Below are 14,093 nucleotides of genomic sequence, written 5' to 3'. Positions count from 1 at the left end.
GCTGGAATTTGGTGCCCTTTTTCATACCAACGCCCACTTTCTTCGTTGTAGGCTTGCAGAATCTCCGGCTACCTCCTGCACTCAACGCCATGAAAATACCGCCGGAGAACGACCAGTTTGCTCTTTCAAACGACCGGATTTCTTCTCTTCTTGATGATATTCCGCTCATCAACAATTTCAAGGGGAAATGGTCTTCAATCAGAGCGAAACTCTCCGATCTTCGCACACAGTTGATGGATGTTTCTGAGTTTCCGAATTCGTCTTCCAATCCTCTTTCTGTTGATTTTCTTCATTCTGTTTTGGAAGTTCTTAGTGAGGCGGCTTCTCTCTCGGAGAAGTGCCGGAATCCGGAACTTTCCGATGGTAAACTCAAGACTCAGAGCGATATTGACTCGGTTCTTGCGAAGTTGGACTCTCTACTTAAAGATGGTGAGGTTTTGATTCGGAGTGAGATTCTTCATGATGGTGCGGTTTCGAGTTCGTCGTCTAGGAGGGAGGCTGTGCGGGCGGAGTCGAGGAATTTAATCACGAGGTTACAGATTGGAAGCATTGAATCGAGGGTATTGGCTATTGAATCGCTGTTGAAGTTGTTGAATGAGGATGATAAGAATGTAACGATTGCTGCGGCTCAAGGGATTGTTCCTGTTCTTGTTCGGCTACTGGATTCCAGTTCTTTAGAACTGAAGGAACGGGCTGTTGCTGCTATTTCCATCGTTTCATCGGTGGATGGTGTTAGGCATTTAATGATTGCTGAAGGTCTACAGCTTTTGAATCACTTGTTGAGGATTCTCGATTCTGGTAGCGGTTTTGCTAAGGAGAAGGCCTGTTTAACCCTCCAACCTCTAAGCATTTCGAAAGAAAATGCGAGATCAATCGGTTCTAGAGGAGGAATTTCATCTCTGTTGGAGATTTGTGAGGCCGGCACTCCCGGTTCTCAAGCCTCAGCAGCTGCTGTTCTTAGAAATCTTGCATCATTTGGTGAAATTAAAGAGAATTTCATTGAAGAAAATGGGGTTATTGTTCTTTTGGGGCTCTTAGCCTCGGGAACTCCGTTAGCTCAAGAAAATGCAATTGGATGTCTATGTAATTTAGTTGCAGAAGATGATAATCTGAAGCTCTTGATCGTTAGAGAAGGTGGGATCGAGCTCTTGAGAAGTTTCTGGGATTCATCTCCATCAGTTCATAGTCTCGAAGTGGCTGTGGAGCTTTTGGGGCTCTTGGCTTCATCTTCCCCGATCGCTGAAGCTCTTATTTCAAATGGGTTTGTTGATCGGCTTCTTCCAGCTCTAAGCTGCGGAGTATTAGGCGTTAGAACTGCAGCAGCTCGAGCAGTTCACGAGCTCGGATTCTGCACAAAAACAAGAAAAGAAATGGGGGAAGCTGGATTCATCACACCCTTGGTTAATATGCTAGATGGCAAGTCTGTTGAGGAGAAGGAAGCAGCTGCCAAGGCATTGTCTTCTCTATTACAATACACAGGTAACAGAAAAATTTTCCAGAACGAAGAGAAAGGGATAGTAAGTGCAGTCCAACTCTTAGACCCTTCAATATCAAATCTAGACAAGAAGTACCCTGTTTCATTATTAGCCTCGGTTATGATATCAAGCAAGTGTAGAAAGCAGATGGCTGCTGCTGGTGCTGGTTTATATCTTCAAAAGCTTGTTGAAATGAATGTTGATGGATCAAAGAAACTATTGGAATGTCTTGGCCGAGGTAAAATCTGGGGTGTCTTTGCCAGATCTTAGCCATGGTGGGCAGTTTCTAAACTCTGTTTATTGTATAGAAGCAGAAACATGATTCATGAATCTGTATGTACAATAGATGTTTGTATATTTTTCATTAATGGGTCTTGATTTTAGTTTATAAGTTCATAACCTTTTGTGTTCTATGTGGTAGATAGAAATGTTTAATGCTGCAGTATGCTAGCTGAATTTGAGGATCACTTATACTGATATGATCTAGGTTTGATGACCCAACTTGATTTTGATTCTGTGATGATTACATCAATCTTCATTGTTCAATAATCGAATGGCACAGCTCCAATTATTTCTTGTTCTGTATTATATTAGATTTTGTAGCTATCATTCATACTGATGTTATATTGTTCTAATGATGAAACTAAACGTTCAATAACAGGATGATTGAACTGAAACTTAGGTTTTGATTCCCATCTGAAAGTTTTCTTCAATGAAACTGGTGGAGAAGGTGGCATGGTCTGCTCTGGTTTGTCCTGAAAGCTGGAGACTCCAAGTATGTACCTTCTATATTCCGCAAGTCCTTCTTGAATTCTGGAAGGACGACCCTTTTTTAATTCTTCCCTAAATTCTTCAAACTAAATGTGAGATTCTATATTAGCTGGGGAGGAGAACGAAGCTTTCTTTATAAGGGTGTGGAAACCTCTCCCTAGTATACGCGTTTTAAAAACCTTGAGGGAAAGCCCAAAGATGACAATATCTGCTAGTGGTAGGCTTGGGCTATTACAAATGGTATTAGAGCCAAACACTAGGCAATGTGTCAGCGAGTAGGCTAAGCCCCCAAGGGGGAGTGGACACGAGGCGGTGTGCCAGCAAGAACGCTAGGCCTCGAACGGGGAGTGGATTGGGTGGTCCCACATCGATTGGAGAAGGGAACGAGTGCCAGCGAGGACACTGAGCCCTGAAGGGGGGTGGATTATGAGATCCCACATCAGTTGGGGAGGAGAACGAAACATTCTTTATAAGGGTGTGAAAACCTCTCCCTAGCAGACGCATTTTAAAAAACCTTGAAGGGAAGCCCGAAAGGGAAAACCCAAAGAGGACAATATCTACTAGCGGTGGACTTAGGCTGTTACAAATGGTATTAAAGCCCAACATTGGGCGATGTGCCAGCAAGGAGGCTGAGCCTCGAAGGGTGGTGGACTGAGGGGTCCCACATCGATTGGAGAAGGGAATGAGTGTGAGCGAGGACACTGGGCCTTGAAGGGGGGTGGATTATGAGATCCCACATCAGTTGGGGAGGAAAACGAAGCATTCTTTATAATTCTTTATAAGAGTGTGAAAACTTCTCCTCAACAAACTCGTTTTAAAAACCTTGAGAGAAAGCCCAAAAGGGAAAAGTCAAAGAGCACAATATTTTCTATTTACGATATGTTCTTGCTTTCTCATGATTCGTAGTCTAGAACTTGAGAATGATTGTATATCATTTTGACATTATTGATCTGAGATGTGTCTATTTGGTGATGTTGATCCTCCCTGTAACTGTAGGTCTAAAGCACGTGCATCTGTAGTTAAGCATGTGGTTTGTTCACTGATTAAGGCAGAAATAAGACTGTCTTTGTTGGCTGGTTCCTTAACAGGTAAGGGTCCTACTAGACTCTTGGCCCATTACAGCCATTTCTGTGTTTGACTGAGCTACCCAAAGCTTACTATTTTATTCTCTTAAATCTTTTTTCTCCTTCTTTACGTAGTGTTGTCCACTTGGAAGCAGATATCTTTATTTATTTTGGAAGCAGTAATCAAATTACTGTTTCATATGTTCTTATCTGCAGTGGATTTGGCCCAATTAAATAGATTCAGGCAGCAGAAACCTCTCCCTACTAGACGCGTTTTAAAACTGTGAGGTTAACGGCGTTATGTAATGGGCTAAAGCGGATAAGTGGTGACCTTAGACTATTACAAATGGTAATAGAGCCAGATATCGAGCGGTGTGTTAATGTGGACGTCAGTCCACAAGAGGGGTTGGAGAGGGGAATAAAACATTCCTTATAAGCGTGAGGAAACCTCTTCCTACCAGACGCGTTTTGAAACCGTGAAGCTGACGGTACATAACGGGTCAAAGTGAACAATATTTACTAGTAGTGGACTTGGATTGTTACAAATGGTATTAGAGCTAGACATCGAGCGGTATGTTAGCAAGAACACTGGACCTTCAAGGGGGGTGGATTGTGAGATCCCACGTCGGTTGGAGAGGAGAATGAAACATTCATTGTAAGGGTGTGGAAACCTTTCCCTACCAGATGCGTGCTAACGGGAATACATAACCGGACTAAGGGTAACAATATCTAGGGGCGATAGACTCGATTAGTTACTTGTTTCCTAAAAGAATGGAGACTATTTTGTGGCTGCCAACAGTTTTGTTGGGCTTAGAAAGTATCAAAACTAGAACCCAACATAGAAGTATAAAACTTTCTACCCAAAATCTATAGGCAACAAACTAAGATTTAACAATTTACTTTCAAATGTGGCTGCCTGTAGTTCTTCTTCATCTATGTTATTTCATGATTTCCTTGCTTTTCCACTTGAAAATCGAGTTTCGAGTTTCGAGTTTCGAGTTTTGAGTTCGAGTCACCTGTAATGAACACGGTAGCCTCGAGATCTTTAGCTCTTCTTTCGTGTTCATAGTTTGTAATGTGATGATTCAAATTGAAATTTATGCTAAATCCTTAAGCTTAAACGTGATTGAACCTTTATGGAGAGAGAGTGTAACGTCTAAGCTCAAGTCCATTGACCTATTACTTATCACCGTTAGCTTCACGATTTTAAAACGTGTCTGCTAGAGAGAAGTTTCTTTCCACACCCCTATAAAAAAATGTTTCGATTTCCTCTCTAATCGATGTGAGATCTCAGAGATGAAAGTCCATTGTCATTCATACGAAAGAACAAATGAGGTCTTAAGTTTATGTAACAAGAGGAAAAATAAACGTTCAACGTAATAAATATGTAATTTAGTATATTTTATAACGAAAAAAACAAAGTAACGTAATAAATATGAATATTCGGAAAGAATCTTTACCTTTACAAGGGTATCAAATATCGATGAGTCGGGTTATTATATTTTATTAAAATTTAAAGTATTGTAGAAAAATATAAAGTGTATTGCCATAAATGCCCTTCAAGAAAAGTATAACAACTCATGCCTCACCCTAACCAAACAGTCATTATGCAAAGAGACAAGTCTTGAGGACTAGGAAGCAAAATCAAAATGTTTATTTATTTATTTCTTTATTTTTCAATGGACAAGACAAGAGGAAAAAATTGACCAAACAAAATGAGTTTTTAATAATAATAAAATATTTTATATTTTAATTCGATGATATTTTAGTTATTAATATAACATGTATCGTAGATAAATATAATTTTATTTAAATAATTAAAAATGAAAATTAATTCGATAATCAACTCAACTCGAAAATAGAAGGCTGAGTTGAGCTGAGTTGTGAACTCTTTCAGGTCACTCAGGTCACTAACCCAATCAACCCGATTATTCGGTTTAGTCTAAAAGATTTTTCAACCGAACCCAACTCAACCTATTGAGACAAGTTGCAAGTATAACCAATATAGAATCTTTCTCGTGTATTCCACTTAATTACTCAGTATATTAATTTAAAATTACAAAGAAACTTAGCGCTTACAAAAAAAAAAAACACACACAAATGTTCTTTTTACTCTATTTTTCAAGTCTACTTTAAAATGACAAATGAACATACCCGAGGCTTGGGTCGAAAAACTAAAGTAAAAGGTTGTCGAGCTCGTGATTCGTCATTCCATTGACGTGCGTGAAGAGGCAAATATGAGATTGTCAACCAATGTTCTCTTGGAAAAGAATTCTTCTTTAGCGTGATGAAGACGATTGAGAACGTCCTCTCGGTAAGACGAGACAGGGAGTTTGAAGACACTAATCTAATACCAAGTAAAGAAGAAGAAACGAAACAACACTCCATAAAACTTTAATTTATATGAATCTAACACAACCGCCAATAAGTTAATAACTCGATCCAACCCTTATGACTTGAACTTACGACAACAGCCACGTGTATGGTTCTAGTTTGTGTTGACCATATATGGTTTAGTTTTCAACGCCCACATCTTTGATCTTACGAAAAATCATTCTTTTTTAAAAAATAATTTCAAAACGAAAACGAAATAAAGTAGATTCATATAGTTCCATAGGAAGAGTCAAAGCATTAAGATTGAATGGGACTTGTAATTTCCTTGAATTATGCAAAGATTCAAGTCTATGGAGGGTTGGTTGTCAACCAAAGCATGGGTTTGAATAAATTAAAACATTACGTACTTTAATTATTCTCTATCATACAAAGACTTCTTCTACCCTCTACAAATTAATAAATTTGAAGTATATATACCACGTGTATTCTTCGTGCTCGGTAGTTCAAATCAGAGAAGATTTAAGAGTGTTTATATGACCCGATAACTAACTATCTCAGTCTGCCCAATCAAACCATAAGAAGGTGGGATTGGATTGAATTTTTGGAAAGTTGGAAATTTGGGTCCGTTCGTGAATTGACATTTTTTTGTTGGGTCAACCCCACCAACTCGAGAAGAAGGTTACAACTCAACCCAACCCAACCTATCATATCCAAATTTTGAGCGCGTCGAAATATTGGGTGTAACCCACAGACTATGCATGGTGATGATGAAAGTAAGAGAAGGCAGAAGAAACAGGGAATGAGGTAGTGTCCACTGTGTGTAAAAGGAACGTGGACTATGAATCATGGACTCTACCGATGCCTCAAGTCTGACATTCCTTTGTGACTACTGAGCTCCCAAGCACTCCCTCGTCTCGACCAGTGTCCTTACGAATCTGACAAAGGAAAAATAGCATAGGGTAATACAGTAAGCAACCTATTTGTAGGCTCTCACCTAACATATACTCAAAATATTTAATGTTTGTAACCGATAATAGTGATGAGTTGGACTGTGAATTTTATTTGCATTGCTCGGATCACTAACACAACCCATTCAAAATTTTGAATTAGTTCAAAATGTTTATTATGGGTTGCTCCGAATACTAACACAACCCATTCAAAATTTTAGATTAGTTCAAAACATTTATCGAACCTATTCGTGTACAACCTTAATAAAATTAACAAAAAAAAAAAAAAAATAAAATAAAATAAAATAAAAGTGGTATTATTGTTTTTTAAAATCTAAATAGAACAAAAACGTAGCTTTTGTTTCCTACCTCAAATTTTCAGCAAAAAATAATAATAAATAAATAAATAAATAAAATAAAAATAAAAATAAATAAATAAATAAACTTATTAATAGACTCAGCTCGGTAGGTAGAATTTAATTCACAGCTACTTTCATTATTATTATTATTTAATTTTTATCTTTAATAATAATAATAATAGTAAAAGAATAAGTGCTTTGACTTTCTATTTATTTTAAATTATAAAATTAGAAAGTTTTTAATTTATTTATTTTCAAATTGGTCTCTGTATTACTTTCAAAAATATTTCTATTTCTATTTTATTTTATGATTTTTTGGTGAATGTTATAATGTCTTATTACTTTAATTGTAATCAAATTGGTTTACTTTGACAAAGAAAATTCAAATTTTAATTGTCTAAGTATTTTTATTAAAAATATTTTTATAATTAATTAATTTGTGCATTAATCGAGTGGTAATTTACGGACGGTAAAATTTGAACCTGATACAGAGTAAAAATCAAAATACTAAATTAATAAAAATAATTTTAAACATTAGTCATTTATCTAATAAAAAATACTCATAAATTTTGAAAAGTTTTAATATTATCCTTCAATTAAAAAAAAATCTAAAAAATATCTTAAATTTTCAAAAAAAGAAATTAAAAAATATATTTATGGTCAATATTTTGATTCAAAAATAGCTTAAACTTTAAAAATACACAAATTTTTTTTACCTAAGAACTTTTTCTTAACTTTATTTACAAAAATTAAAATGTCAATGGTTCCGATAAATTTTATAGGTATTTTTTTAAAAACTATTTTACAAAATTCGGGTATTTTTTAAACAAAATAAAATATTAACTATTTTTCGTCAAAATTAACAATAAAAAATTAATTATTATTATTAATTTTTTTTGAAAATATAAAGATATTATTGAAATTTTTTAAAGTTTAAAAGAGATAATTTTAAAATAAATTAAAGATTATAAATGTATTTTTATTAATTTAGTGAAATTAAAATTAAAATCTCGTTAAACTATTTAGATTAATTTGGTAAATATTTAATTTATTTTGCGCGGGTTGAGCGGAACGGAACGGAAGAGGTTCTTTTCTTCCGTTTTCAGTTTGGTTTAGTGTGTGAAATCTCCGGCGGTGGCCCCCCTGATTGTAATACCCGCAACAACCACCGCAGTAAACTAGGGGTACTTTCGTAATTCTACTTTGGAAAAATTATAATAATAAAAAAAAACTTCGAAGTTTTCACTCTCGCCGTCGTCTCCGCCTCGCTGAATCCAAATGCTCAAAACTTCTCTCTGTTTTCATCTCTTCCAATTGTTCTTCGCCTTCCATTTTCCTTCTCAATCTCTCCATGAGTTAATTGCTACTCTATGATCTCTGTGACCTTCCCCAATGGGTTGCGTTCTTGGCAGACAAGTCGCCAATGATTCCCGGAGCCCATCCAGACCTCCCCGTCGCCGTCGGAGCATTGATCACCACTCTCATATCGACGGAGTTAATGGCAAGAGTGTTATGGAACAGACGACATCGGCAGAAAAACAAGGAGTTAGGCAGGATGTGGATTCCTTGTCTGTAGAGCACCGGAGGCCTTCACCGAGTATTTGTCAGAGAAATGAGCAAGGCTGGCCGGCGTGGTTGCTAGAGGTTGCCGGTGAAGTGATGGAAGACTGGACGCCTCGTCGCGCTAATACATTTGAGAAGCTTGCTAAAGTGTGTGCCACGAGTTCATGATCGTTTTGTTTTTCGCTTTTTGTCTCGATTCGTTAGTTGTAGAAATTTGTGTGATTTTTGGTTTTTGGTGATTCAGATAGGGCAAGGGACGTATAGCAATGTGTACAAGGCGAGGGATCTTATTACTGGGAAAATTGTTGCTCTGAAGAAGGTCAGGTTTGATAATTTAGAACCGGAGAGCGTAAGATTTATGGCCAGAGAGATTTTGGTTCTGAGACGCCTCGATCATCCCAATGTGCTTAAGCTTGAGGGCTTAGTTACTTCCAGAATGTCGTGTAGTCTTTACTTAGTGTTCGAGTATATGGAACACGACCTCGCCGGACTTGCTGCCGGTCAAGGAGTCAAGTTCACGGAACCTCAGGTATCTATCTATTCCGGTTAATGCAGATTGTTTCTAATATCGGTTGAACCTGAGAATTTTTTCCTTTTTGAGCATGAATTTTGGTGTTGTTTTTGTGTAGTTGACATTTTTCCGGCGGAATTTGCTTCGGTTTTAGATTGATGTTCTTGCCCGCTTTTCTTTTCATTTGTTCTGAGTCTCATTGTTTCTGCAAACTTTTTGCCCTTGTTCTTCCTTTTGTGTTCTTCCCCTGAAAAAAGCATATTTAGCAGGTTTTCTGCCTAATTTCATGCTTATAACTTCAATTATCAACAAGAGGACAAAATTGTGCTGTTCTTCATTTGGTTCCGGTTGGGTCGAGATTAATAATTCTCAGAATTGGATTGTGACAGGGTTAGATAAGAAAATATGTTCTTAGTTTCTTGAACATCTTTGCACATTTGAATTCAGATATTACTTCCGGGTTCTAAGTACATAGAAAAACAAGAGACTCAGCAGAATTTTCCTCGTATTATTGATCTTTGGCTGAATTCCATTCAACCAGCACAAATCTTTCACTCAAGACATGGTATTATACTGTCAGAATTCAAGTTAAGCCACAAGATTGTTTGTGACCCTTTAGTTTATGTTATTTATTACCTCCTTAAGTCACAATGAATAGCTACATTTCGAAACTGTCGGTTGATAAAGGAAGGGATCTAAGATGATTAGGTTCAGAAAATCCCCATTACAAGTAGACCTTCTCAAATTTCTCCAAAGTAGATTGTATGTTAATGCATTCTCTGAGGTGTCTTTAATTTGTATTTTCTTATGGCATTTGGTACATTGATATTGTCAAAAGCATAAAAAGACTGGCTGTAACTTTTCTACCAGGTTAAATGCTACATGAAGCAATTATTGTCTGGGCTTGAACATTGTCACAATCGAGGAGTTTTGCATCGTGATATAAAGGGTTCCAATTTGCTAATTGACAACGAAGGAATACTTAAAATAGCTGATTTTGGGTTAGCTACTTTTTTTGATCCTCAACAGAAGCAACATATGACTAGTCGAGTAGTAACCCTTTGGTACCGTCCTCCTGAACTATTGCTTGGAGCTACTCTTTATGGTATAGGGGTTGATCTTTGGAGTGCTGGCTGCATCTTGGCCGAGCTGCTCGCTGGGAGGCCAATCATGCCAGGAAGGACAGAGGTCTTGCTACTTCTGATCTCTATTCCTCCTCACCTATATTCTTATTTTGTAACTTTTTTCTCTGATGCTTGCTATATTGTGCCAGGTCTTGGAAGAATTAAATTCGCTGATCCATTAAATTTGATGCTATTAATATTGAATCCATAATGATTAGGAAAAATAATTGATTTGGTCATTAAATATTCAATGAATTTATATCTTAGCTGATGCATGATATTTCAAGCATTTGAATCCTCTGAAAGAGAAAGAGTAGCGAGAAGAAGGTCTAAGTAGATTGAAAGACCTTCATTCTTCGAAAGAGTGGAATTGGATTTGGGTAGGGTTGCTTGGGTTCGAGATTGTTTAGTGGCAGCTTCTAAAGTGTTGAGGATTTTTGGGAGGGAGTCCCACATTTGCTAATTTAGGGAACAATCATGAGTTTATAAGACCTTTTGGAGAAACCAAAAGCAAAGTCATGAGAGCATATGCTCAAAGTGGACAATATCATACCATTGTGGAGGTTCGTGTTCGTGGTTCCTAACCTATAATGCATTAGCTTACATTTTCATCTTCCAAGCCTGTTCATATTGTAACAAATGCAAGTGTTTTTAGTTTTCCACTTCAGTTTATTCTGCCTTGACAATATATTTTCTTTTGTCAATAATTCATCTTGAATTTATGCATCATCACTGTGTGAAGTTGATTCTAGATAACATTTTTGTGCCAGGTTGAACAACTCCATAAGATATTTAAATTGTGTGGTTCTCCAACGGAGGATTACTGGAAGAAATACAAATTGCCGAATGCAACTCTTTTTAAACCCCAACATCCATACAAACGCTGCATTGCGGAAACATTCAAGGATTTTCCATCTTCTTCTCTACCTCTCATCGAATCTCTCCTTACAATGGACCCTGATGGGCGAGGTACTGCCTCTGCTGCTCTCAATAGCGAAGTGAGTAGTTTTGCTATAAACATTGCTTATGTGAAAAAGAAGTGTCTAATTTTGCATAAAAACAACTTTTTGTAATTTTCTCATTGCAGTTCTTCACTACCAACCCTCTTGCTTGTGAACCATCAAGTCTGCCTAAATATCCTCCATGCAAAGAATTGGATATAAAGTTGAGAGATGAGGAGGCTAGAAGGTTTGTTTTTCCCATCCCCTTGCTCTTGTTTTCATCATCTAGATGTGTCCTTGTGTCTTAACAAGCAATGTACGCTTCCATTTCAGGCGAAGAAGACTAAGTGGGAAAGCAACAGCTGCTGATGGTGGTGGCAGGAGAGTACGAGTACGGGATCGAGTTACTCGGGCTGTCCCAGCTCCTGAAGCTAATGCAGAGATACAATCAAACTTAGATGTAAGTCGAGCATCATTGTTTATTCATTCTTACAACGGCCCAAGCCCACCATTAACAGATATTGTCATTTTTAGGCTTTCATTTTCTAACTTCTTCTCAAGATTTTTAAAACGTTTATGTTAGAGAGAAACTTACACACATCCTTATAAAGAATGTTTCGTTCTCCTCCCAACCGATGTGGGATCTCACAATCCACCCCCTTCAGGGCCCAGTGTGCTCGCTGACATTTGTTCCCTTCTCTAATCGATGTGGGACCCCCCAATCCACCCCATTCATGGCCCATCGTCCTTGTTGGTACACCGCCTCGTCGTGTCCACCCCCTTCAGGGCTCAGCCTCCTCGCTAACACATTGCCCAGTGTCTGGCTTTGTACCATTTGTAACAGCCTAAACCTACCACTAGCAAATATTGTTGTCCTCTTTGGACTTTCCCTCAAGATTTTTAAAACGCTTATTCTATGGAGAGGTTTCCACACCCTTATAAAGAATATTCCATTCTCCCTAACCGACGTGAGATCTCACAATTCTCCTCCCTACATTTCGATCTTTTCATACCCAATTAACCCGTTAATGTTTCAACTCTATTCTTCAGAGGTGGAGAAACACGACCAAATCAAATGCTAAGAGCAAGAGCGAGAAGTTTCCCCCACCCCATCAAGATGGGGCAGTAGGGTATCCGCCACACGAGACATCCCAGAGGGGCCATTCATCATTTGGCGCAGCTGATGCTTCATTCAGCTCCTCAATCTTTAGTTCAAAGTCTGAATCTATCAAAACTACAGGAGCTCCAGAGGGACCTTCCCGGAGAAAGAGAACCAACAGAGATACTTCATCTCGAAAATTCATGCGTGCACTCAAGCCATCAATCGGGCTATCAATGGATCTGTTGTTTAGAGGTAAATAAAAGAAATACATATCTTTGAGTTTGGCTTATATTCCTTCACCCTAAAAATCAAGTTCTTCCCCATTTCAGCTTGATATATAATATACACAGTAGAATAGAAGATAGGCTGAGGAGAATTCTGTATATTCTGCACAATGGGTTCCAAATGCCATTGTTTTACTGTCCCTTATACATTAATATCATCGTATTATTGTTCTTCTGTATTAGGAATCACGACTCTCCACAATGATATGATGTTGTCTACTTTTAGCATAAGCTCTCGTGACTTTGCTTTAGGCTTCCCCAAAAAGCCTCATTTCAATGGAGATAGTATTCCTCACTCCTAATAATTCTCAAGAATCCTTCCCTTGAACAAAGTACACTATAAGAGTCTCCTTAATCGAGGCTCGACTCCTTTTTCTAGAGCCCTCAAACAAAGTACACCATTTGTTCGACACTTTTGTCACTTTTGACAACACCTTCGAGACTCACAATTCTTTGTTCGATATTTGAGAATTTTATTGACATGGTTAAGTTTAGGGCATGGCTCTGATATCCGACTCTTCACAATGGTATGATATTGTCCACTTTGAGCATAAGCTCTCGTGACTTTGCTTTAGACTTTTCTGAAGGCCTCATTCCAATCGAGAACTCACTTCCAATCATCTTCAATGAAATGATGTTCCATTGAAAATCAAATGAAACTCTTGGCCCTAATGCATCCATACGAAGCTCAAATCTCTCTGAAAGTAACCCCAAGTCATCATGATCCAGCCCAAAACTGTACACTTAGAGCAATGCCCACAAAAATTGTCTCTTTTACAATTTGGAGAACTCATTTTATAGATTAGTATTTGTAGGTCACTTATATTTATAGCAACAAGTGATTGAAGTGTTTTCTTCATCCTCATTTTATTGATTAAGCTAATGAGTCTTCAATCAATTATGGTTTTTTTTTTTTTTGGAAAAATAATCATTCAATAATCTTCTAGAACGTTTTTTTTTTTAAATTTAATAACGACAATTGCAAACGTTAAACCATCGACTTCTAAGATAGTAATTGGTGTCATATTAGCTATGCTTGGATTTATCCGGCAAAGGAATGAAATTTCTGAAGAGAATAAATCTCATATGTTCATTGCTTCAAACGCAGTCTTGTTGACCAAAGAGCTTTTATTTTTTGTTTTATTTAGTTATTATAAATTTGGTCGACAATCCAGGCCGGTAGGAAGGAGGTCTAGAAAAGGTCAGCAGAGCTATAAAAAAAAAAAAAAAACCTGCTTTTAACGCTGTACTGACTCGAGATGCTACTCACGAGCTAGTCAAGGACAAGTTTTGGTTACTCTTTCGATGTCAAGCCATTGAGGTGGCACGAAAACTACTAAATGGAAGCGATTTGAATCTCATCGCTAGCGGCTGCGGAACACAAGTGCATGTTGTAAATGTACAAAAGAAAAAGAAAAAGGAAAAAACTCAAGAAAACAGAAAAACATTATTGCTCAATGAAAAAGTTTGTCGGCTCAAGTTGCCATTCCGATCAGTATGAATTTGTAATCTTTAATCAGTTTTTGCCCCCACATTAATGCTCCTAAAGTTTTCAAGATAAATATCTCTATTATAATTAATTAAAATCAAATTTATTATAATATACCCATTTTTTTTT

At 37.3% G+C, this 14,093-nt stretch overlaps 2 protein-coding genes across 2 annotated transcripts; both read left to right on the top strand.

Annotated features, from left to right (window-relative positions):
• Window positions 1–2,046, top strand: LOC111457269 (vacuolar protein 8). Its single transcript, XM_023099486.1, has one exon. The coding sequence runs from the start codon at window positions 90–92 to the stop codon at window positions 1,743–1,745; it is 1,656 nt and encodes a 551-aa protein (XP_022955254.1). The 5' UTR covers window positions 1–89; the 3' UTR covers window positions 1,746–2,046.
• A 6,166-nt stretch (window positions 2,047–8,212) lies between these two features.
• Window positions 8,213–12,654, top strand: LOC111457268 (probable serine/threonine-protein kinase At1g54610). Its single transcript, XM_023099485.1, has 7 exons — window positions 8,213–8,660; window positions 8,758–9,042; window positions 9,895–10,212; window positions 10,919–11,146; window positions 11,236–11,336; window positions 11,423–11,549; window positions 12,140–12,654. Exons 1-7 carry the CDS (start codon window positions 8,343–8,345, stop codon window positions 12,449–12,451), a joined length of 1,689 nt encoding a protein of 562 aa, XP_022955253.1. The 5' UTR covers window positions 8,213–8,342; the 3' UTR covers window positions 12,452–12,654.
• Window positions 12,655–14,093: the final 1,439 nt, after the last annotated feature.

The sequence above is a fragment of the Cucurbita moschata genome, unplaced genomic scaffold, assembly GCF_002738365.1.
Source record: "Cucurbita moschata cultivar Rifu unplaced genomic scaffold, Cmos_1.0 Cmo_Scf00019, whole genome shotgun sequence".
Lineage (NCBI taxonomy): Eukaryota > Viridiplantae > Streptophyta > Magnoliopsida > Cucurbitales > Cucurbitaceae > Cucurbita > Cucurbita moschata.
Note: the sequence above shows the minus strand (reverse complement) of the source record. Positions and strands in the feature narration are given on the sequence as shown.